The sequence below is a fragment of the Accipiter gentilis genome, chromosome Z, assembly GCF_929443795.1.
Source record: "Accipiter gentilis chromosome Z, bAccGen1.1, whole genome shotgun sequence".
Taxonomy (NCBI): Eukaryota; Metazoa; Chordata; class Aves; order Accipitriformes; family Accipitridae; genus Astur; species Astur gentilis.
In genome coordinates this window covers 26,244,911-26,267,348 of record NC_064919.1, presented here as the reverse complement: position 1 = coordinate 26,267,348, position 22,438 = coordinate 26,244,911, and the positions used below count along the sequence as shown (strand labels likewise).

The 22,438-nt window shown below is 33.9% G+C and overlaps 1 protein-coding gene across 2 annotated transcripts in view; it reads left to right on the top strand.

The window, feature by feature from the left end:
- MAN2A1 (mannosidase alpha class 2A member 1) overlaps nucleotides 1-22,438 on the top strand; it is a 129,573-nt gene that overhangs the window by 60,683 nt on the left and 46,452 nt on the right. For both annotated transcript variants that reach the window (XM_049795609.1, XM_049795610.1), the window contains exons 10-12: nucleotides 3,802-3,987; nucleotides 5,359-5,473; nucleotides 8,328-8,395. In XM_049795609.1, the coding sequence (XP_049651566.1) occupies nucleotides 3,802-3,987; nucleotides 5,359-5,473; nucleotides 8,328-8,395 (369 nt within the window). The remainder of the gene's footprint in view (nucleotides 1-3,801; nucleotides 3,988-5,358; nucleotides 5,474-8,327; nucleotides 8,396-22,438) is intronic.

Sequence of the window (22,438 nt, the reverse complement as noted above, 5' to 3'; positions counted from 1 at the left end):
ATATGATTTTCGTAGAAGCATTTTATTTTTTACTTACTGTAACTACTAATTAGCTCTGTTCTCATTACCTAGTTTATCATAAGAATCTTTGATTTTCAGTGAAAACAGCCTTGTTTCATGCTGCTATTGGAAAAGTCAAGATGTACAGAAAACAGGTCAGATGATGTCCTTACAAGTTGAATTCCCCACTTAATTGGTTTTTTTTGTTTGTTTTATTTTGCCTAAATTCCTTTCTGTTTGTTAAAATGGACCAAGGATTTAATTTTCCTTTAGCTTTATCATAGCCTTTTTTCTCAAAATTTTTAAGTGTGTTTACTTTATTGTCATTTTTCTGTTTTTTATTACTTAGGTTGCAGAAAACTTCAAATTAATTGCTTTCAAGTTTATTTTTAGTATTTACAAAATTTACACTGTTAAAAGATTCCTTCATGCAAGAATTTAAATTACCATTAATTTCTGAAAAGGGTGCTAGACTTACAGGTAAAGAATCTCTGGAAGAAAACTAAACCTTCAGTCTTCTGAGTTAAAACAAAGCACGTTTCTAAAAATGTACCTGGGAAGTTTTTCATCCTTTGTTATCCTCTGTGAATGACATGTAAGAACAAAATGTACAGATATGTTCTTGTCAATTTAATATCGGGGTTTTGGCAGTTTTGTTTTCAGAGACCTGGAGAATCTTCAAGGATGGCATATTAGCTATGAGAACAGCAGAATTGGGGGTTTTGTCTTTTATTTTTTATTTTCTTTAAAGTCAGAGGAAATACATCATGATCATATTTAATCAATAACACCCTCACCCAACCTCATGATTAAATTTTCCATAGTTCTTTTTGAGCTAACTTATAACTACCTAGTGTGCATATATATGTGTATGTATATATATGTATGTGGGAGAATGAACCATAAACGGAAGATAAATACGTATGTGTCTGTATTCTTTACCAAGGATGAATGCTTTTAAGTTCCAGCAGTACCAGGATTAAGTAGTACTTCACTCTACTTAATAGCCAGAAAACAGTGTTCAGCCTCAGGACCGGCTATGAAGGCTGGCCATTTGAGCAAGAAAAGAGGTGGTGGTTTGGGTTTTTTCTGTTTTTAAAAATGTTTTGGGGTTGTGGATTAAAGAAAGTGCATGAAAGTTTAGGGATTTTGTAATGGAGATTGGCATCAATGCTGATTTGAGACAGAAGTGATTTTTTTTATCTGAAGTGAGAGATGGTTGGATTGAAGTAGTTTGAAGGATGATGAAATCAGTGGCCAGAAGTTTGTTTAATGTCATAATGGAGAGATGCAAAGAATAACAGCATAGTTGGGGACAAATTAGGAACACATTCTGTGATTTCTTTCTTTGCAGTTGTAATCAGGGAAAAATTATGGGAAGTCTGCAAAAAAGACTGTTGAAGTAATTCAGAAGCAGGACAAAAGCTGCAGTGGTACTTCTAACTGTACGGATGGATAGAAAAGACATCTTGAGATTTCAGAAACTCTTGCAAAAATTATTTATTTTTATTTAGCTTACACATAAAATGGACATAAAGGTAACCTAGTGTAGTCTTTGAGCAATCAGTGAAGGAAGTTGTGGTCTATTTGCAGTATCCCATCAGGTAGAGATACAGTGACAAATTACAACAAAGTGGAAAATCTGTGATGACTACTTTAGGTAATCTGCAGTAGTTTGAAATACAGGTGAGAAAACCAAGGCTTTATATGGCTTTTATGGAAAGATATTAGAGAGACGCAAATGCTTATTTGTAAGTTGAAGTGTTCCCTAATACAATGTTTCTTGTGGTTTCACTTCTGCGTGTCTTTCATCTGTGACCATCGAACCATTCTAATGTTTAGAATAATATTGAGATTTGAAAGGAAAATTTTGCATCTAGGAGACCTGTGTGCTGAATGGATCTGTAAAACAGAATCAGTTATTTTTCTGAAAGGCAAAAGAGTTCCAAGTGTTCCTTATAGACAAAATGGATTTAAAGTGATGTTCTGGAATCATAAAGAACTGAAAATGTATTTACTATACAGCTTCATTTTAATGTTATTTCTTTTGTTTTCAAGGTTGTTAATGTTGTTTATTAATAATGTACTTCCCTATTTAAAAAAAAATAATGAGGTGGACTTTGGGTAGGAAAATCTAAATTGTATTTTGAGGAGTAAAATTTTTTTGTGTTTCTCTACATCATAGCTGCAGTTGGGTCAGTGTTTAGTGGCTAAGTAAAATTTTTTAAAAAAGGTAAAACACTTTCAGACAGGGTTTAACCACTACATAGTGCATCTGATGCCTTTATAACTACAATATACTTGTTTTCCTTTCAAGTTAAGCCGTTATCGAGCAAAGTAGGAGGAATGCATAGATGTAGGAATTTGCACTAAGCAACATCAGAATCACAGCCATTAAGCTTAAGTGCACTAGTAATAAAAAAAGAATTACAACTTTTAACACCTTGATTTTATGTGTAGCTTCTGAGCAGTTATCTTACCTGTAAGAGCAAAATCTCGTATTATTCCTCAAATATTGACAATATGAAAATGAATTGAGCTGTTATATGTACAGTGTACCTTTTAGTTTAGTTTGACACATGCTACTTGCAGTTTTTACATAATTGTCACCTATGTGATGCGTAAAGACAAAGAGATCAAACTGAATCCAAAAGTATTTTTCATGTTAACAGTTAGTATCAATGCACAGTCTATAAACCCAAGCTGAGAATGATTTTAAAATTTGTTGTTGTACCTAGTTTAAATTTGAACACATGCACTCATGAACAGCTTGGGTAAATGTAAAAGTTAATGTATTTTCTGTTTTTAAAAATTTTTTAAAATTTTTTATTTACATGCTGAGGAGATAGTTGTACATTTGCTTCAATTACATATGTTGTTTTCTTTGCTTTTTATAACGTTAACCTGTATATTCCTGGTTTCTTCAAACACTTGAGAAACATTCATTAAACTCAAAATTTGAAAAGGAATCTGACACTTTTTAGACTTAAAGAAACAGGACTGTAATATATTAGGAATAGGAGACAGGAACAGAAGTTAACAGATGGTTTCCCAGAATTTCTACAGGCATCCTTGTTAGTCAGATATTCATAATAAATGGCAATTATAGATTTGGGTGTTGGTTTTTTGTTTGTTTGCTTTGTAAAATAAATATAGATTCTCATAAAGCAAGTGAGAGCCTAATGGTAATATTTTAGTGTAAGGCTCTTGCATATGAAGTAGGAGAGAAGGGCTCTGCATTCTGTTCAGTCTAAGGTTTTTGAATCCAGTGTTCTCACAATTCAGGTGAATGTATAGTGAGCAGGTGCAGGAACTGCCTAAGCCTTTAGGAGAATTTAGTTTGCTTAAAGTACAAATAGCAGAACAGTTATTATATAGAGTGTACAGATTAATAGATTTCTGTAAGATAATTTTATTTATTTAATAAGTTGCTTTTTGAAATGGTAATTGTATGTCTCCTTACTGTATCATTTTAAGATCAGATCTGTATATCTCAGGCATTTGTGAAAATGGTACATTACTATGTACTGCCTTATTTTTATTTTAAAGCTCTATTTTCCATCACTGAAGCCTTCCAGGAAGCTTACCAGGTGGAAAACTAGTTGATGATGAAGTGCAGCAGTGATTTTTAACTGTTTGAAGCTAGAAACAGGTTAAAAATACAAGATTAAGTTTTAAAGAACTCACAAAACTAGGCATGAGAAAAGATGTAAAAACATCAGTTTATTCTTCAGGTAAAATATGTGTTCCTTTTTGCTTTCTAAACCTGTATAAATATTTGATTCTTCTCTGTAATTCCAGGGCAGCTGAAATCCTCTACTCCTTGGCTTTAGTACAGTCCAGTAAATCTGAGAAGATGAGTGTATTTCCTTCAGTGGATAACTATAAATTGCTGACAGAAGCTAGGAGGAACCTTGGACTCTTTCAGCATCATGATGCTATTACAGGAACATCTAAAGATTGGGTAGTTGTGGATTATGGCACTAGGTAATTTATTATAAATACATAAACTTCATTACTCTCTGCTTTTTTAAAACAGAAGTATTTATTTCAGAGATACAGATTTGCTGTAGCTAGCAACGTAGTACTGAAAGTGTAGTGGTGCTCTACAGGAGAAGTGGATTTGATTACCCATGCTTTCCATTTACGAAATATGTTTTAATTGTCTAGAGTAAGAATTTGATGTTCAAACAAAATTTCTGAGGTTCAAAAGAAGCTAGGTAGACACAATACTCAGACTTCTGTAATAACAGAGCTATTTTCTGTGGTAACTATTCTATAGAACATTTTGTATCTGCCTGTGCTAAGCAATGATTAAGAGACATGCTAGTTTAAGCATATATTCCTTGGAAAATCCTACACCCTCTGTAACCGACTTTTCTTCAATGTGGGAAATCTTCATGTTGCCAGTCTTCTACTTAATTTGTCTGTTGTTCATTGCTGTTATGTCTGGTGGGTAGTTGCTTTCTCAGTATTGACAAATTACTCTGCTATTGTGGAATTTTTTTTTTTAAGAGTGTATGACATATATATGTATGTCTGTATGTAGGCATGTGCTTTAATTATGCATTTGTTCAGAAAATTGTAACACATTGAAATATTAAGCACTAGCAAATTTGATTAATTAAGGTAGGTGATGGTAGAGCATGTCCATTAAATAAGTTATTGTTTTAAATGCCTCTGAAATACTTTCTCAGTTTAAACTACTGCATTAATGACAAGTATTTTTAAATTCCATAAATTTATTAATTTTTTAATCTATTAAAGCATAGGTATAATCAAGGTATAAACATGTGCAATGCACTTGGTTATGAGAGAGTAAAATAAAGGCTTTTTTCACTTTACAAATAAAACTACACAGCTCTCTATAAGAATTTGTAAACCTTGTGTTGGCTGAAGCAATGAAAATAATGGTAATAATTTTAAATTTTTGTGTTTCTGATTGTTTTTCTAATCCTGCTTAAAGGCAATCTTGTCTTTGTGACCAGCGTTTCAGGCTTGTCTCCACTATAGATATTGGAAATCAAACATATAAACCACAAACTTTCCTAAGATTAGCATTTTGAAAATGTACCTGGTATTTTGAGGGTATAGGTTTTATAGCATAACAGTGGGGTAGAGATGTACCTCATTTTCAGTATTCAAGGTAGGAATATAATGAAATTCAGAATATTTCTGCATTTTGCAGTCTGGTGACTCATTGCAGCTAGCTGTTCTTAATTTCATGCTATATTGACATTAAAAATTACATTTGTTTTTCTGTAACTCACACTTTTGAGTTCTTTAATCTTTTTAATTTTTAATGTTATCATATTGAATAAAAATAACTGAAAACTAAGACTCTAAAATTTTTAACAGACTTTTCCACTCAATAATGAACTTGAAGAAAGTGATAATTGACTCTGCTCATATTCTTATCCTGAAGGATAAAGGTGCTTATAATTACGACACATCAACTCCATTCCTGAAGATGGTGAGCTATCTTTCTTGATTTTCTCCAAAAATAAAATGTGAACTATGTCTTTTCAATACAGTTTGAGTGTCCTGGGAAAAGTTGGAAAGAAATTTGCTGCTAATACCTGCTCAAAAATCTGCTACTTATAACTGTTCATATTGAAGATATTGGAATGTAAAAAGTTAAATCTTAAGCAATTAATGCTGAAAAAACCCACATATCTAAAGTAAATGGGCTTATTTTGTTCTACTTCGTGAAGCACATAGTAAAACCAGGTGTTCTAATTTTCTTGTGGGCGTAAATTTGTTGGTGACTTCAGTGACATGCACATGATAAGTGAATATATAACTGTATGCGGTCCTGTAATTTGACTTTGCTTATTACTTAAAAAATGTAGAAAGAGGAAAATTTCCATCCTGAATATAAGCCTAAGCTGAATTTGCAAGACCAGGTGTAGACAAGACCTCGTGCTTTTTTCCTTAGCTGAAATTATTTGAAACGGGAATCTACTGATGATAAAGTCAGCAACAGATCCCCGCATACCATTTTGAGACCCGTTTTACAGTGAAGAGCACCTTGAAGAAACACACTTGCTAATATTATTTCCTTTCAAAATTCTTAAGTTTCTTCACTTTCTGAGCAAAAGCTGTCTGCTGTGGTAGCTAGTCTTAGGAAGTCTACCTAAGTCCATACACCTGGAATAGAGAGCAAACAAGATGCTTTCATTTCTTTGTGCATAAACATAGCAGGATTAAGACAGTCTTCATTATATGATTACCTCACACTTCTAACGTAACTAACACTACATACATACTGCTGGCTTAGATGTACCAGATGTGTCATGCCTTGAATTACTCTTCCAGGCACTTATATTTATAAAAAACCCACCCCCCAAAAAACCCCTCTGTTAAAATATTTCTTTATACATTTTATGACTTTGATACAAATATATACATCCATGCTTCATGCATGTGCCTGCGGATGTGTGCCACAAATATGCCATTTTTCTCCTGGTCGGAAAGGCTAACAAAATGAATATGCACCTTCATAAAGTAAAAATATTTTGAAATCATTCATGGAATGAAGTTTTCACTTCTGCTCTGAATTATATTGGAGGATGTTGTGATGTTACAGTTAACTAAGCTTCCATTGTTCCTGTTCTTTATGAGTCTGGATTAATACCACTGGATTGTAGAAGTACTAATTGCTGTTTAGACTGCATATTGCCTAGGAGTATACTAAGTCAAACCCACTATTAGCACTGTGAAAGCAGAAATGAAAAAGAAAGTTCTTATAAACCTAATATTCCCACAGTACTTTGGATACCACAACAACAGGTTTTTAATGTGGGATTTGTAGAATGCTGATGGGAGAACTTCAGGATATTTACAAAAATCCTTGTGCAAACCTTGAGTGAGTAGAAAGTTCAAAGGCACTTGTTTTGAAATGCCATCATGGTATTTTGCTGGCTGATGGAAGCTGAGATCAAGAATTGTTCAGAGATGGGCATTCAGAATGAATGCCGAGAGAGTTGAGAAAGACAAATGATGAAGACGCTAAGATTGAAAATAGCTATTGTCTTTGAGGGGTGAAGAAGGAAAAAACACATGGTCAAAGGAGTAGCATAAGAGACTGTAGCAGCATTCCAGTAGACAGTGGGTACAACCAGGGGAAAATTGCCCTTCTTAAAGCCAGAAAAAGGAAGTTGGAAATGAGACATGATGGGAGGATTCCAGAAAGATGATGCTTACACTGTGTTTCTGCTATTCTTAATTATTAGTTACACACAAAAGCATTATTGTTTTCTTGGCTGATAACTGAATACTTTGTACATCATGTATAAGCTTTACAGTCTTGACATTAGTAAGCAAACAAAAACTGGATCGCTTGGAAGACAATGCACTGAAAAAACAGATAAAACTTAGAGATCCCTGAATGATCCAATAGGATGAGACCCAACCTATAAAAGTAAAGCTATGCAACCATTGCACCATTCTTTTATATTAGTCTTATTTCTTTGAGTACAGAAAGAAAACTTTCATGTAAGTGGCAATAGCTGGATTTGAAAAACATGATTCTGAGGATGTTTTGGAGTATTCTGAGGAACTGGGAGCATTGCACTTCAGTTGCAAAGTCCTGTTGTTATCACCATTATGTGAACCAACAGGAATGCAACAGTACATCAACAGCTTGGCTGTTCTCTTACTTAAAGTCTAACTCAACAGTGACAGCAATGGCTTGTCACTACCTTTTCTCACTGGGAGTGAGCCCTGGGTCATATTGTATTTGAGAAAAGAGAGAAACTAGTGAAAAATAAGAATTCACCAATATTGTGAAACAATCCTTCAAGTGGTTCATATCCGATAAAAATCGTACACACACCCCAAATTAAGTTTTTTGAAAATTTTCTTTATGTACAATATAAGGTAAGAATGAGATCTGACAGAAGACTAAATCCTTGTGTTAAATCTATAGGAGTGTAGGATTTCTGAGAGTAAATTTATAACAAGAGAAAGTTAATATGTGATAAGTATTTGCAAAATTTGAAGGAAGTTGGTGATTATGATGTATTGTTTGCAAAAATCAAAACATGGGTGTGACAATTTGATAATGGTAGGTAATAAGAGACATTTAATGAAATAAAAGGTTTCTTAGTGAATTGGTCGAAGTAAGCCTTTTTCTTTTGCCAATTTGAAGTACTTAGTTTGTAAACTTTTGTGGTTCATCGTCCTGTGTAACGTGCTAAAATAGGCTTCTGTTTATGGGATGGCTGGCATTGTTTTGTACTTCATAAAGTTCATATAATAGACAAAGCTCGTCTATTATATGTTTAAGTGTATTCAAAAGGAAATTCAAAGATGTTCTCTTGTAGGATGATGTTCAGTCTTCCCAAGATTCTTTGCCACGCAAGACAGTTATAAAGCTGACATCACAACCAAGGTAAATTATTTATATATTACTTAGTGTCTGACATTCTTTTAGCAATATGTGTGTTTTCAGCACCTAGTAGGTTTTTATGCCATTTAATTTTTTTAACTTTCACTCAAAATAAAGGTAAAATTAAAAAAAAAAAAAATTAAAAAAAAAAAGGTAGAAATGTAGTCTGGCATATGATGTTAATACTGTTATGTCTAGTTGAAAGAGAACACGGCACTTAAAAACTTTAGAAGTTTCTCACATACCACTAATTTTGGTGCAGCAAGGAAAGTAGTCTGTTACTATGTGCTTTTACAGCATTGTAATCCTTCATAAGTTATGCTTGAGAGCAGCAGTAAAAAATTTTAATTAAACATCATTACACTTGGCTCAATTAACACCATAGCAAACCCATAGTTTTTATAAGGCCTAAAAAATCACAATATATAAATGCTGCATTGTCTTTAATATTCAAGTAAAAGATAAACTAGGACACTGTTTTTTCTCTTAACTCCAACTTTCCATTGTCTGCAGTCCTCTAAAGTTAAATCTATGTGTGTGTATATGTAGTTTCAATATAAGCTTGTCTCTAGAACAGTCATGTAGACATACATACTTTTTTTTTTATAGGACTTTTATTCTCTTATTGGAGTGCTACATAGGTGTTAATAGATTATCTTAAACTTGTCCAAAAGGTTCAAAAACTCAGGTGCCTAGCTATTTATTTAACTAAAATCTTATAACTACCATAATATCACCTCAGATATCTTCACTTTCTTTGCCATTTGAGGATAGCTTTAATGCTTTTGCTTTCCTTGCCTAGGTTAGCTGTTGAAATTTCCCCCATGCCCCTTCCATCCTCTGATATGCCTTTTGTTTACATCTACTGTTCACTTATCTCTCTGTATAGTATGCTAAATGAGTTTTTTCTCTTTTTAGTGTTTATGCATTTCAGGCATTTGGGGTTTGTTTTTTTTTTTTTTTTTAACTCTTAGTTGTACATTAAGTAGATACATCTGTCAAGCTTTTATGTTTTGAAATTAACGTTAACCTAGCAGCCTTCTGCTGCTGTTCTCCAAACTTGTCTTAACTTACTAAGAAGATAACATTGGTAGATCATTGCTAATTTTAACTCATCTATGTACTGTGGAGATATCATACAGTCATGTAAGATGTGGTTCATATTCCAAAGACTGCGTAATCAGAATTGTGTGAGATAGAATAAGGAAAAAAATGTGAGGGAGAAGGGCAGGAGAAGGATTACAAGGGAATATTGATATTGCTGCCTGAAAACCTGTTTTTTGTAATGACTTTCTGTTTGGAAACACTTTCAAAGCAATCCTTAAGTCCACACTACTTCATGCTTCGTTTGTTGTTAAAATTTTCAGTTGAATATCTCTGTGTTAAGTTATTGTCTCTTATACAAATGAGTTTAGTCTTTCTAGGCTTCTAACTTTATCTCTGGTTGTAGTCCAAATCTCCACTAATATTACCATTGTGATAAGTGGTATGTAAGCTGAGACAGCAATTTTTGCTTAAATCTAGTATGTGAATATTGTGACTGTGCATTTGAGTTTTCTAGGTAACCAGTAAAGATGTGAAATGTTGATTTCAGTAGAATCTTAAACTCAACTTGATAAATTTGTTAAGGATTACTGTGCTTAAACTTCAGAGTTTGATGCTACTAAGACAGAAACTGATTTTTAATTTCAAATTTTGAGGCATCAGCAGATTGAAAATACTGATTCTCATCAAAATGGATTTATTTGGTTATCCTTTATTCATAATAGTCTTTATTGTTCATGTCTGTAGCATGAAATCTCTAGGTTTCTTTCTGTTAAGGTGTTCTAATATACCATTATGGGGGACAGAAATTATGTGGGATAGTCAATGTAACTGGCAAGGTGTTAGTTTTCTTTAATTGGCTGAATATTTAGCTTTTTGTAGTTTTGCATTTCTGTGTCAAGATTTTTAAAAATAGCTGTATTGTAAATTGATTATTCTTATAAAAGTTTGGTTTGTGTCACCTATAAATTTAGAGGAACACTACTGATGGGAAGCTCATAAGATATATTTTTTTTATATCTGATTAATTACTCAATCATTTTCCTATTGTTTTCTTATTTTACTGAGTTCATACTGCCCATTTCAAATCTAACCTACTTTTCAACAGTGAAGTAGTTGATAGTATGCTTTTGTCTCTCTCATCCAGCTTTCCTGTTTGATGTTTTTTAGCTAATTGTTCCCTTCACTGCTTGTGAAGATTGTAGTCAGTAGTGAAAACTGATCAGACAGACTGTACAGGAGAGCAACTTGATTACATGGAAAAAAAGAAAAAAGGAAAAAAAATCTCTTTCAGTGGTCATTGTTCTAGTATGCAGTAGCTCCAGATTGTTGTGTAGTTGAGAAGTATCTTTCAAACTGCTTCTAAGGTGCTACTTTTAATATATTTGGTATCATTCCCCCTCCCCCTTATGTTTGCACTCTTCTGTGTAGTGCCCTGTTGCCATCTTTTTATAAATCCATAGTTTTATAAAAAAGTAATGTGTAAATTTCAATGAAATAGGTATGTAGAGTTATCTTACTGTGACTCTGCCACCTTAGAACAACTAAGTGGTCTTATGATCAGTCTTTTGAGTGCTGAAGTTATGGCATATTTAATTACACTAAACTCCTTTTAATTGACAAATGAAGCTGCATGCTTTTTTAAAAATTGTTTCTTCTAGCTGAAAAACAAAGCTCTCACAAGATAATACCCAACTAGATATGGAACTACTTTTGTCTTGTTGTATAATTAACAATTATTACAGTGTCTTGAAGACAAAGCCCATGAGTGTGCTGATAAATTGGATACTGCATCATGCTTCTGAGAGCCCTGTCCTTTGATAGAATCCTTGCTTCTTGGGAATAGTCTGGCAGAGGTCATACTTCCCAAAAGGCAAAAGACTTGCGCTCACTGGACTTGGAGAGGGTGTGGGTTTGAACCTCTTGCCATCCAGTTTAAGCTGTCGGCTGTTGATGAAGGGTATGTTGACAGTGTGAGTGGCAAGATTTCCTAGCTATTTCTATCTACGGTGTTTCTTGGAGACAGCATTGCAGGGGAATATGATACATGACCAAATAACTGAATGGGCTATGTGTACCAACTTGGATTTTGTAGTAGTATCGTTTGGCACAACTTGGTGAACCTAGGAGTGAGAGAGACCTAACAGTATCAATCATGCTTTTTTTTTTTTCCTCACTTCTGAAACTTCAAGTACCAGGCTGGGGAGTTTCAGTACTGAGCTCCATTGCACTCTACAAGCATGGTGTAAGGCATCCCAGCTGAACTGAAGATACTATGATATTGAAAGATTTTTTAAAAATCATTGATTTAGGATTATTTTTAGTGCTAAACCAACAATATTTATAATTTTCCCACGAATTACTTTTGTCAGCTAATCACAGAGGAATGGTATGATATCTTCTTATCAGGCTAGTTTAATAGCCTAGCAGACACATTTTCCACTAGTTTAAATATTCAGGCTGCCGAGGGGATTAATCCTGAGTAGGATACACTGTAATCAATGATTTCTTCAAAGATCTGTCAAAGCACTGAGCAGTTTAGTGACATCCACCTTATAAAAGAAAGTTTCATTTTTCTAAATAGAGGATACAAAATAATCTAGGCTATTATCCTTACTTCAGTATTTATGAGCAGGTTTTGACATAATGTTGTAATTAGCAAAGTTTTGGCACAAGTTGTGTTCATCCTGTCGGGTCCAAACTTTGTGCTCTTTATTCAGAAAGCATATTCTGATTTACCTTTAAATTTTGCAGGTTGGTTACGTTTTCAAAAAATTCACTGGACAGGTGTATCTACTGCTTTCTCAACAGAGCACTATAATGTCAAAATTAAAGCTATGTTATTAAGTTTAATGTGTGGTAAAGAATAATGTATAAAGGTCGAAAATTCTTGGCAGAGCAGTGTGTATGTTGCTGTATTTGGTTGGAAGATGACAGCAAGGATAACTTGCCTGAGAAGGAAACTTCGTTGGTGTGATATGCCAAAAGGGAAGGCTGTCCTGATGATGTGAAGCAATTGATTAAAGCTTCACACCAAAGGAACTGTATCTTTCTGAGGTTAGAAGGTGACTGGATTGGGGCAATGTTTTAATATTCTCATTTGCAGCTTTAACTTTGGTGGTGGGGGTTTTGTTGTCTTTCTTTTGACCTGTGTTGCACATGTTGGTACCATCAATCTAGACAGTTGTCCACTGTAGTTACAAGGAGAGAATGTTCTAACAGCATTTGACATTTTAATAATATACGTGTTAATTAACTTTAATGCTTGCATGAGTTCTAATGCATGTGTATTCCTGGTTATATACTGAAACAATTTTTAAAAAAAAGACAGTTGAAACAAGGGTATTTTCAATTGTCAATGAGGGGGAAAAAATATTTAAAGAAAACAAGAAAGAATACACTTAAAATGAGGCCAAAAATATTTGTGGCAGTTCATACATTGTTAATAAGCACACTTGTTCCCGAGGGGAGAAAACAAAAAAAGAAAAAAAAGCCCAAACCCTCAAACCAACAGTTTTAGTTTTTTATTGGATGAAATAGTAATAGCAATATGCACAACCTTGTTATGTTTGTGTTAAAGTGAAACCACTGTATTAGTAACTTCAAGGGAGGTGGACAGGATGAATAGTCACTCAATCAAGCCTTAAGAATTTTCTTCTGCTAAGAAACACTTAATTAGGCACTTGTATTCTCAGCACAGTAGTGGAAGTAGTTAAAAAATTAGAAAACTGTCTGAAATTATATGTGAACAGCTGCACTTTTAGTTTCCAATACCCTAGCTGCTTAGGCTGAATACAGCCTAATGATTTTTTTTAAATTACATTGAAGTGTTAATCTCTGTGTTCAGCTGCCTGATCAATTTACTAGATTTCAGGTGACCTGTAACTGCCATGAACATGTTCTTTTTGTAGTAAACTCAAGGTCATTTTGACTAAATCGAATGGGTATTTAAAAAGCATTCTGCCTCTTGATTTTCATGATGGGAGAGCTGTTGCAAAGGCAATGAAATGCTTGGCTGACACAGGGTAACTCAGGCGTGTGAATCCTCAAACATCAGTTAATGTGCACTTGAAATAAGTTTTTCAGTAAAAATCATTCTAGCAAAAGTGGTGACTTCAAAATGAAAAAAAAACAAAAAACACCAAAACCAGGATACATTCATTCTGCTTCATAGGTGGAAGTTAGCTGTGCATCTACCTTTTTGACCAAAACTGGCAAATTCTCCGTTGATAGTGTCTTAATGGGAGAGGAAGTGAGGGGTGTGGAAGAGTTCACAGCACCTTGACATCTTAATTCTCACTCTTTCTGTAAAGTCACAGCAGTTTCTCAGAGATTTCCATTTTTATTGTGTGAGTTTTCTACTTCTTGTGTTAATTACACTACATGCAGGCTTATCTCAGAACTGACTCCCTGCACTGGCAGTTGACATTTCACTAGAAGTTTATCTGGGAACTCTGAAAACAACAAATAAACTAAGGGATGAATGTCTGGTTTGATGTAGGGGATAGCTCTTTAAAACTGAACTGTGGTTCATTTTTTTAGTTATTAGAAATTCTCATTATTAAGAAGAAAAAAGCAGCTTTGATTTGCAATTAATTGCACTCCAAAGTTTTCTGTGGAATTAATCCTCATTTTTCAAAACTCAGTTTTGACTGTCATGCTTCTGAATTCAAGTTGTTCTAAAAGTTGTTAAATTTCAAGCTTCTAGTCATTACTTTTTCAGTACATAAAAACTCTGATGAATCAAACTTTTTTTAGTTTTTTGGTTTGTCTTATTGTTGATAAACCAATGACGATCTGTTCTAAACATTTTTGTTTACCAACTGTCTTTGAAATTGCAGTTGAAAAATTAAACCAGTAAATAAATTAATACAGTTTGTAGCATTTGTAGAATCTTTGCAGTTTCTCAAAACTGCACAAATTAAGGATTTTTGGTTCAATGCACAGAATTTCAACAGGTTTCGTTGGAGTTTGCAGTACCAGTGCAATCGGATTGTAAAGGTGTTTGATGCTTAAGTTGCTATAAAAAATTATAACATTGAAATGAAAAATCCCACAATTAGGTTTTACAAGAAATTTCTTGGTTCCTCTAAAAACACTGTTTGTAATGGAAGTATCATATGAAATGCAGAAAGAATAGACTAACTAAGCATACTTTGGGGGTAGGAAAAAAAACTGGGTTTGTTTTTCAAAAAACAAAAAGTCATCATTATGAAGGAATATGCTAGTAAAGAACTGAATACAGCTGAAAGATCTGCATTGTATGCATGTACTTGTTGAAGCAGTTTTGGAAGTAGAATATACACATTTTCAGTATTTTAGTATATTTTGTATTATTTCTTTTTTTTCCAGGCACTGGCCCCTTCAGCCTTTTTACTGGAGTTGCTTTGAGGCAATACTGTAGTTAGTCCAAGGCTCTCAAGGCACAGACTGAAGTGATATGGCATACTTAAAGTCTTTCTGCTCTTCTGAACCAGATTTTTTTTCCCTTCTAAATGCAGATTTATAAAGCCTGCACTACAAGAGGAACAAGGAAAGGATTTTAGTGAAGGTACTTCCTGATCCTGAAAAAGTCAGGGGGCTTCAAGCCCATCTTGGACTTCAGAACACTTCACAACTTTGTGGTAAAAGAAAAATTTAAAATAGTGCCTTTGGACTTAATCCTTCTATCCTTAATTGGAGACCAGCTATGTGCTCCAGATTAGGATATGTGTGCCACTACAATCCATCCAAATCATAGGAAGTATGTGTATCTGGCATATGTAGTAGGTGCATAACATTTTAAAAGTCTTGTCTTAGGTTGATGTTGGTTTTTTGTGTTCTCAAAATTTACAGTTCTTGCTGTGCTGTTGTCTGTGTTTATTGTGAATGCTGTTTTCTTGAAGTTGTTCCATGGTTTGTTTTTGAGAAAGCCACACAAAGGTCCTGTTTCCTGTGAGAGTAGGGGGCTGGAATATGTGCCTGTCATCTACCTAATTCTCTGCCTTTGCATGAGCAATGGATATTATAAAGATAAATCTGTAGAGTTATAAGAAGAGAATTGATAGGAATGTGTGTGAGTTCCCTCACCTTTATTAATGAATCTAAAGTTTGATTTCGGGTTTGTCATTAGGAAGGGCATTCCTGGAGTGATTCAGAATTCTGAAATGTCAAGCTAAGATAATGGAACTTTTTTTGAAGCACAATATCATTGTTTGCAGTTATTTGTATGTTAATCAGAACTGTCAGCCATTACTGCTTTTAGAAAGAATGTGCAATTCTAACTTTATAGCTCTATTTCTAAACTACACATTTAACTTTCTCTTCAAATGCTGTTATAATCATAGCATAATTCTATTTTGTGTTAGATGAAATTCTACTGAATTCTTGTGACTTTACTTATTTATTGATAGTTTCTCTTTTTTATTTCTTGATGTCATCTGCTTGATTTTATAATGAAAAGTTGATCTGGGGATAATAGATTCTGTTCCCACCTTTGGTTTTATACCTTACAAAAGCAACACAAGTTTATGTTGTGTGCTTGTAGTTTCAAGTTGAGATTAGATTCCTTCTAATTCTTCTCCAGGATTTTTCATAAACTGGAAAAGATGTCTTATTTAGGAAGAGACAAAAATGCTAATAGTTGTTCATATATGATAATATTTTATTATATATCTTCAAGATTAATATTCTACTCTATAATAAACAGTTCAGCTGCATTTTAAGAGTTGCTGCTTAGATGTAAATCATTGGTTATTTTGGTTTGGTTTTTGGGTTTTTTTGTTGTTTTTTTTTGTCATTGTTATATCTGTGACAGTATTGGCAGTCCCAAATTGGGATTCTTAAATTTACAAGAAGCTTAGCTGGATGCGATGCAGAGGACCATATTAGCATTATTTATCTTATCCAGTTAAGTAAGCTACACAATCTCCTTAGACTTCATCCAGTCAATGAAAAGCCCCTTGGGAAGGTGTCAGAATCTCCTTTTGGGGAGAACTTGCTTTTTTCTGACTATATAGAGGAGAACTGTTTGCTTAACTTGAATTTTTATTAAACTACCTATATTCCCACTGCCCCAAATTTCGCATTTCCATCTGACAGTGTGTCTGAGACTGCAGCTCTTTAATCATAAGGTTTCCTCACAAAGGACTTTTCTATTTAATTAAAAGTCTAGGATTGTAGTTATGAGTGCTAATCATTTCAGTGTCTACTGTATCTCAGAGGAGGTATACATTAAAGATGTAGTAATTATTGAAACTAAGTGTAGTAATATATTTAGGTGTGTTGATGCAGTTTAAAGCACACTTTGACTGTAGTTTCATTTGGTACTCTGAGCTTAAGTTAGTACAGCTTTTTGTGAAAGTTTGTTCTCATAATGTGCAGATTAAACACCACACCCCCACCACACCCCCCCACTAACCCAAACAGGAATATTAAATTAGATAGGATTCCCTTTCTTTAAAACTGGAAAGCAAAAAAGCAGACTTGGCATCATGTTTTAATTCCATACTTCCATTTAATTTCTAGCCAGTTTCCTGTAAATGCGTTTTTGCCAGTGCTACCTTCACTCAGTAAATAGACAGACTTGCTGGTTGCCTAGCTATTACTTCATTCATAAATGTAGGGTATAACATTATTCAACTTACATCCTCAGGTATCCATCTGAGCAGGGTGGAGTTTTTTGTACAAAGTGAGACCAAAAACAAGCAAGAAATTCTTTGGTTCAGATCATAAAACCACAAATTGTTTTCTGCTTGTATCAATCGTGCTAATAGAGTAGAATGTAAAAAGATTATAAAATTTGAAGTCATACTGGGAACAAACACTTTGTATAGGATTAGAATTTAAAACTGTCTTAGTAAATGGGAGCCAATAATTCATAGTCAAAGAATGAAATGAAATAGGCAAGTGGAAGTATTACACAACATATGGAAAAATAATGTGGGGAGTAATCAAATTGACATTAGTGAAACGGAAAAAGACTAGGCATTACAGAAGATCAGATTGAGAGTTACTTGTATGGTATCAAAGGCAATTTTGCTCTTGGATGATTTAAATGGAAATGTTCTGTGTAAAATACAGCTGAAATAGCATGCTATACTCAGAGTGATGAAGACGTCATCAAAAATATGATATCTAAAAAACATACTTTGAGAGATGATACTTTGAGATGGCTTAACAAGAAAACAAGGGTACTAAGTTGAAGAAACCAACCAAAAAGATGTTGAAAGAGTATCATCTGTTTAGTTTAAAAAGGCTGATAATGAGGAATATAAATCTGTCAATACATACAGGTTTGTTACTAAGAGAATCAGTTGTATTATACTTGCAGTGGAAAAAAGGAAGGTATAATTGGAAGAAATGTTTAATGTAAAGTAATTAAATTTAATTGTATATTAGCAAAATGGGTGCTTGAGCTGCAGAACAGTATAAACAGTTTTGGATGTTTTCAAGAATAGTGATTGCAGCTTTTGTCAAAGATTGTCCTACTGAATTCTCATTCTGCTTAAGAGGTCAAACTACAGCAACCTTCTAGACCACTGGGGTTTTTATTAATATCTAGATTTGCCTTTGTATCTCAGTCTTGAGAGTCATAGCAAAACAGCATATTTTGTCGTACCCAGCATGGCCTAAGGTTATAGGCTAGTCTGTTTTGCACATACTGTCTTTTGTTTGACCAACTGGAGTAAACGGGAAAAGTGGACTGGTTTAAAGGCATACCAGACCTTCCAGTGACCTGAAATGTTACTTGATGTTTGTATGAGAACTAGCTGCTCCAGTGAGAGAACAGTTCTGCTTACAATTGCTGTCTCTAATGCACAAGCACGACAATTTATGCTCAGTTTGTCATACAGGCAAAAAGATTTCCTGTTTAGGATAAAAAGTTGGTTTTTTTTTTTCATCTGACGAATATTATTTTGGCACTTGGTAGGTCTGGTATAAAAGAAAAAGTGTTTCTTTATTGCTTTTGATGAAAGAGCTGGGTGCTGGGTATTTTAACCATTTTACACATTAAGTGTTTCCAGAGTAATGCATTTATTTTATTTTATTTTTTTTACTGTCAGTAGGTATGTTTCTGATGAGGTGAGAATTGTTGAGTAGAGTAGTAACTACCTACATTAGTAGCAACAGATCAGTTGCTAATTCTCTATAGGAATGCAGAGGTCAAGAAGATATTTCCTAATACTGAAGAATTCTGGATTTTCCCTCTGCCGCCCCCCCCATATATATATATATATATATAGCCTATATAGTGTATGTATGTGTATGTATCCAGTTATATTTATAAAGGAAATATCCTAACTTCATAACATCTGATTTCTGTAAACTAGTTGGTATGGTTTGCCATGGAAGTGTATTTTCCAATCTGGAAAAAAACAAAAGCCCAGACAACTCTGATGCAGAATTATTCCATCTTACGGGTATTACTGGTTTTGTTTCCTTTCTGAATATGAACTAGGAAGGAATTTTTCAGATTATTAGACAAGTATCCATGCATATCTTTCAAAAAATGCATTAAATAATTCCTCAGGAACGTATGGACTTTTTAACTCAACTGCCAAATTGATTTTTACATTCTTTGATTCATTATATTTTGATAGGGTTTGCCACTATTAAAAGTTGTTAAAAGAAAGTTGTGAGCCATATGTCATTGATACTAGCTCAAGATGCACAGAGGCTTAGAGTTCAGTGTTTTGAATAACATGTATTAGAAAAAGTATAATTTGAATGAAATCAGGAGAACATTTCAGAAATAAATATTTATGTGGCAGAGGGGGAAATAAGGATGGTTTTAAGAAAATACCTGCAGAGTGGAATTTTCTTTAAAACAAACATGAATCAAACTTGAATACCTTCAAAAACTGGATCGGTCACATGATTTTCATGCATGAGATTTTGAATGACTTTGTCCAAAACTTTCTCTGTTATCTAACTTTCTTGCTAAATAAATTTTGAGTAGGACTGAAAGATGTCTTGAAATGCTGTGAAATATATAGTTTCTAAAGCTCAATTTAGTAACTGATAGAAAAGCAGTAGAAAAAAGCATTAATCTGCTGTACGGACAATGTCACGATCATAAGCCTGCACAGTTGGCTTTTGATTAGTCTTGTTCCTAAAGGAATATTAAGAACATGGATTGAGATATTAGAAAATGTCTAAGTTTTGTAGAACCAGAGGAACTGCATGACAGATGATTTCAGATGATATCCTGAATCCCTTTTTTTGAAAAAAAAAAAAAAAAAAAAAAAAAAAGTTGCTTAAAGGACACTTCAAGTTGTATATATGGCATTTATTTTCAGAACAATTATTTTGTAGACCCTTTCCGTCTTTAGTAATTCGTAGCAGAAATGCATGCAAACTTGGCCAGATATGGAAAAAAAAGTGGATGAAGGGACCTCTGCTTAAAATGTTAATTTAATCATACTTCTGACTAAGGAGGCCTTGGTTCTTATGTCAGAGACCATAAGAGCTTTTAATAGAACTAAGTGACTTGATAATAACTTTTTTTTTTTTAACCTAGTGTTTTGAGTAAATATTCAACAGGGTTTTTCTTAAGAAAAATAAATTGTTATCATTAGTTGTTGTTCAAAGTTTTTTTCCCATGGCTCTCTAAAGCAAGGAGAGAGCTTTTTGAATAACATGAGAGTAATTTTTGTGGTCCAGTTATTTTTAGTTTTGTTCTGTTTTAAAAAATTGAGGAAAATACTATTTTACAGGTTTTCTTGGGCTCCAATGCAAGAATCATGGAAGTCTTCTTTGGGGAAGGTTGTACATATTGGCAATGTACAGATAAATGTCTGTTTTAAGTAGATAGTCTTGGTTCTCTTTGTTCCATTTACCACCATGCCCAAAGACATGGTCCACCCTTGGCCTGTCTAATGTAAATTCATGGACGTTTTGGGGATTCTAGCTTTCTCAGGCCTTTTTTTTTTTTTTTTTTAAAACTTCCAACATATGGCCAAAGTCACATAATTCAGTTTTTTTTTTAATGATGTTTTTGGCAGCTACCGTGGCAAGTGGTGCTTTATGCAGTTTAAATACTAATCCCTAGTTTGTTTCCACCTCATACACACTAGTGTTTACTAATTTATCAATGTTACTATCTACTGACTCTTCTCACATCTTTCAAAGTAATTTTTTCTTACATATTTTCAGATATGGAACAGTTTTGATTCTCTCCTGGCCCCCAATTTGATGTCTGGAGAGTTTTTATTGTTTTGTTGTCCTGGTGAGATGACTTTGTTCAGAGAAGTTCAGTTTTGTTTAGAATTCTAAAATCTTAGTCCATCAAAGTCCATCAGCTGCCAAGTTCTTAGAATAACTTTCTAGTTGAATTCTGGTTTCTAAGCCACCAGTCCTTCTGGTGATTTTTTACATACGTAGAGTTACTTCAATTCCTCATCTTTAGGGCTTAAAGCATATTAATGTGTATTCATGATTTTTCCCTCCCACTCTCCCCACCCCTTTGAAATTTCAGGAGAACCTGCATGCTTCTGTTTGTTCTTTTTGGTTCTTCAGTAGAAGACAGTTGATACAGTATATCATTTGGTTTCCTGGGTTGTATCTTTTCTCGATTTTGGATGTACTTGTAGCAGTGTTGCTTTTTTCACCACTTTGCTGTTTTTTATCTTAGCCTCTGTAATACAAGAGGGAAAGGAACTAACCAGATTTGAAGGTGCTGTTCATGTAACTTTGCATTGAAATTGCGCGTATGTGCCGGGAGAACTGGTTTGGATGAGTTATAATGGGAAATGCTCCAATCTGTCTGCAAAGGTTTGTCATATTGTAGTAAAATTGATCAGTCTGAGCTAGAGTGCCTCAGGGAATTGCTTCTCAAAGCAAACTTGAATAAGGGTCCTCCACTGAGCAATGAAAAATGTTGTCCTAAGCTATCGTGAGTCCAAGTGTCTTGAAGAGGTGGTCTTCTAAATAATGCTGTCACTGATGATCCTCTGACATTTACTAGTAATGACTTCTGGTTTCTCACATTAGTTCCATGCATTGCTTGTGAAGAAAGCATTGAATAAACTTTAAAAGGAAATGGTAAATGTGTTGCAGGTGTTACCTGTAAATGTGTGTGTGTATTGATATATATATATGCCCATATGTTCATCCACATCAGTGAAACAAAAAGAACAGTGGTCTGAAATGTTGTAGCTTTTCAGTTTAAGAAACAAAATTTGCAATAACATTCTTCTAGGAGACAAAGATTAAAGCTGTTAGAGATCTGAATCAGCTTTATTGACATTTTGCCTGTGAATATAGCTGCACTGTTTTATGTGTTTTCTTGATAATTTAGTAAAGAAAGCATTTGAAATAAGAATGGGGGGTGGCTTTTTTCAGCTCCCACTGAAAATGTTTCACAGCAAGTTAAATATTTACGGCAGGAAAAACTAGTCGAAATATTCTTTGATGCTTGAATATACGTGTTTAGTAGAAGGGTTTATTAATGGCATATGGTAGGTTATACAGGGAAAATGATCATGCTTGTATGAGTAAAAGGTACTTGTTCTGGGTTTCAGAGACCCCAAAAAGTATGGGGTAAAAAAATTCAAGGTATATCCTTCCAAAAGTTTCTGAAAAGCAGGTGGCAGGATTTGTTTTTCTGAAATTGCAAATATTTGCATGTTAGACATGCATCCCATTTAGGATTAAGAGCTCAAGTCTGCACCTGTTTCTCATTTTTTGAGGGGCTGAGAGCAGTTTACTCCTGCTCCCAGTGCACAGATGGAATACGTGGTCTCCATGTGAGTAAATTGGCCATGGTTTTATCTGTAGAAAGTTACATATTTCCTTTTGTTTCAATACAGGCTATATTAAAATAGTTTCAGAATTCTTTGATTTCTTGAATAAATGAAAGAAATTATGGCTGGCACTTGGCCATAATGGTGTTTCTAAAGTAAAATATTTTGGGTAAAATTTTTCATCTGAATTTTACCAGACATTAAATCCCCTCCCCCTTTATTTGGACAAAAGATGTGAACTTTTGTAGTTTTCTTGGTGCTGTTGCCAAAGCCCAGT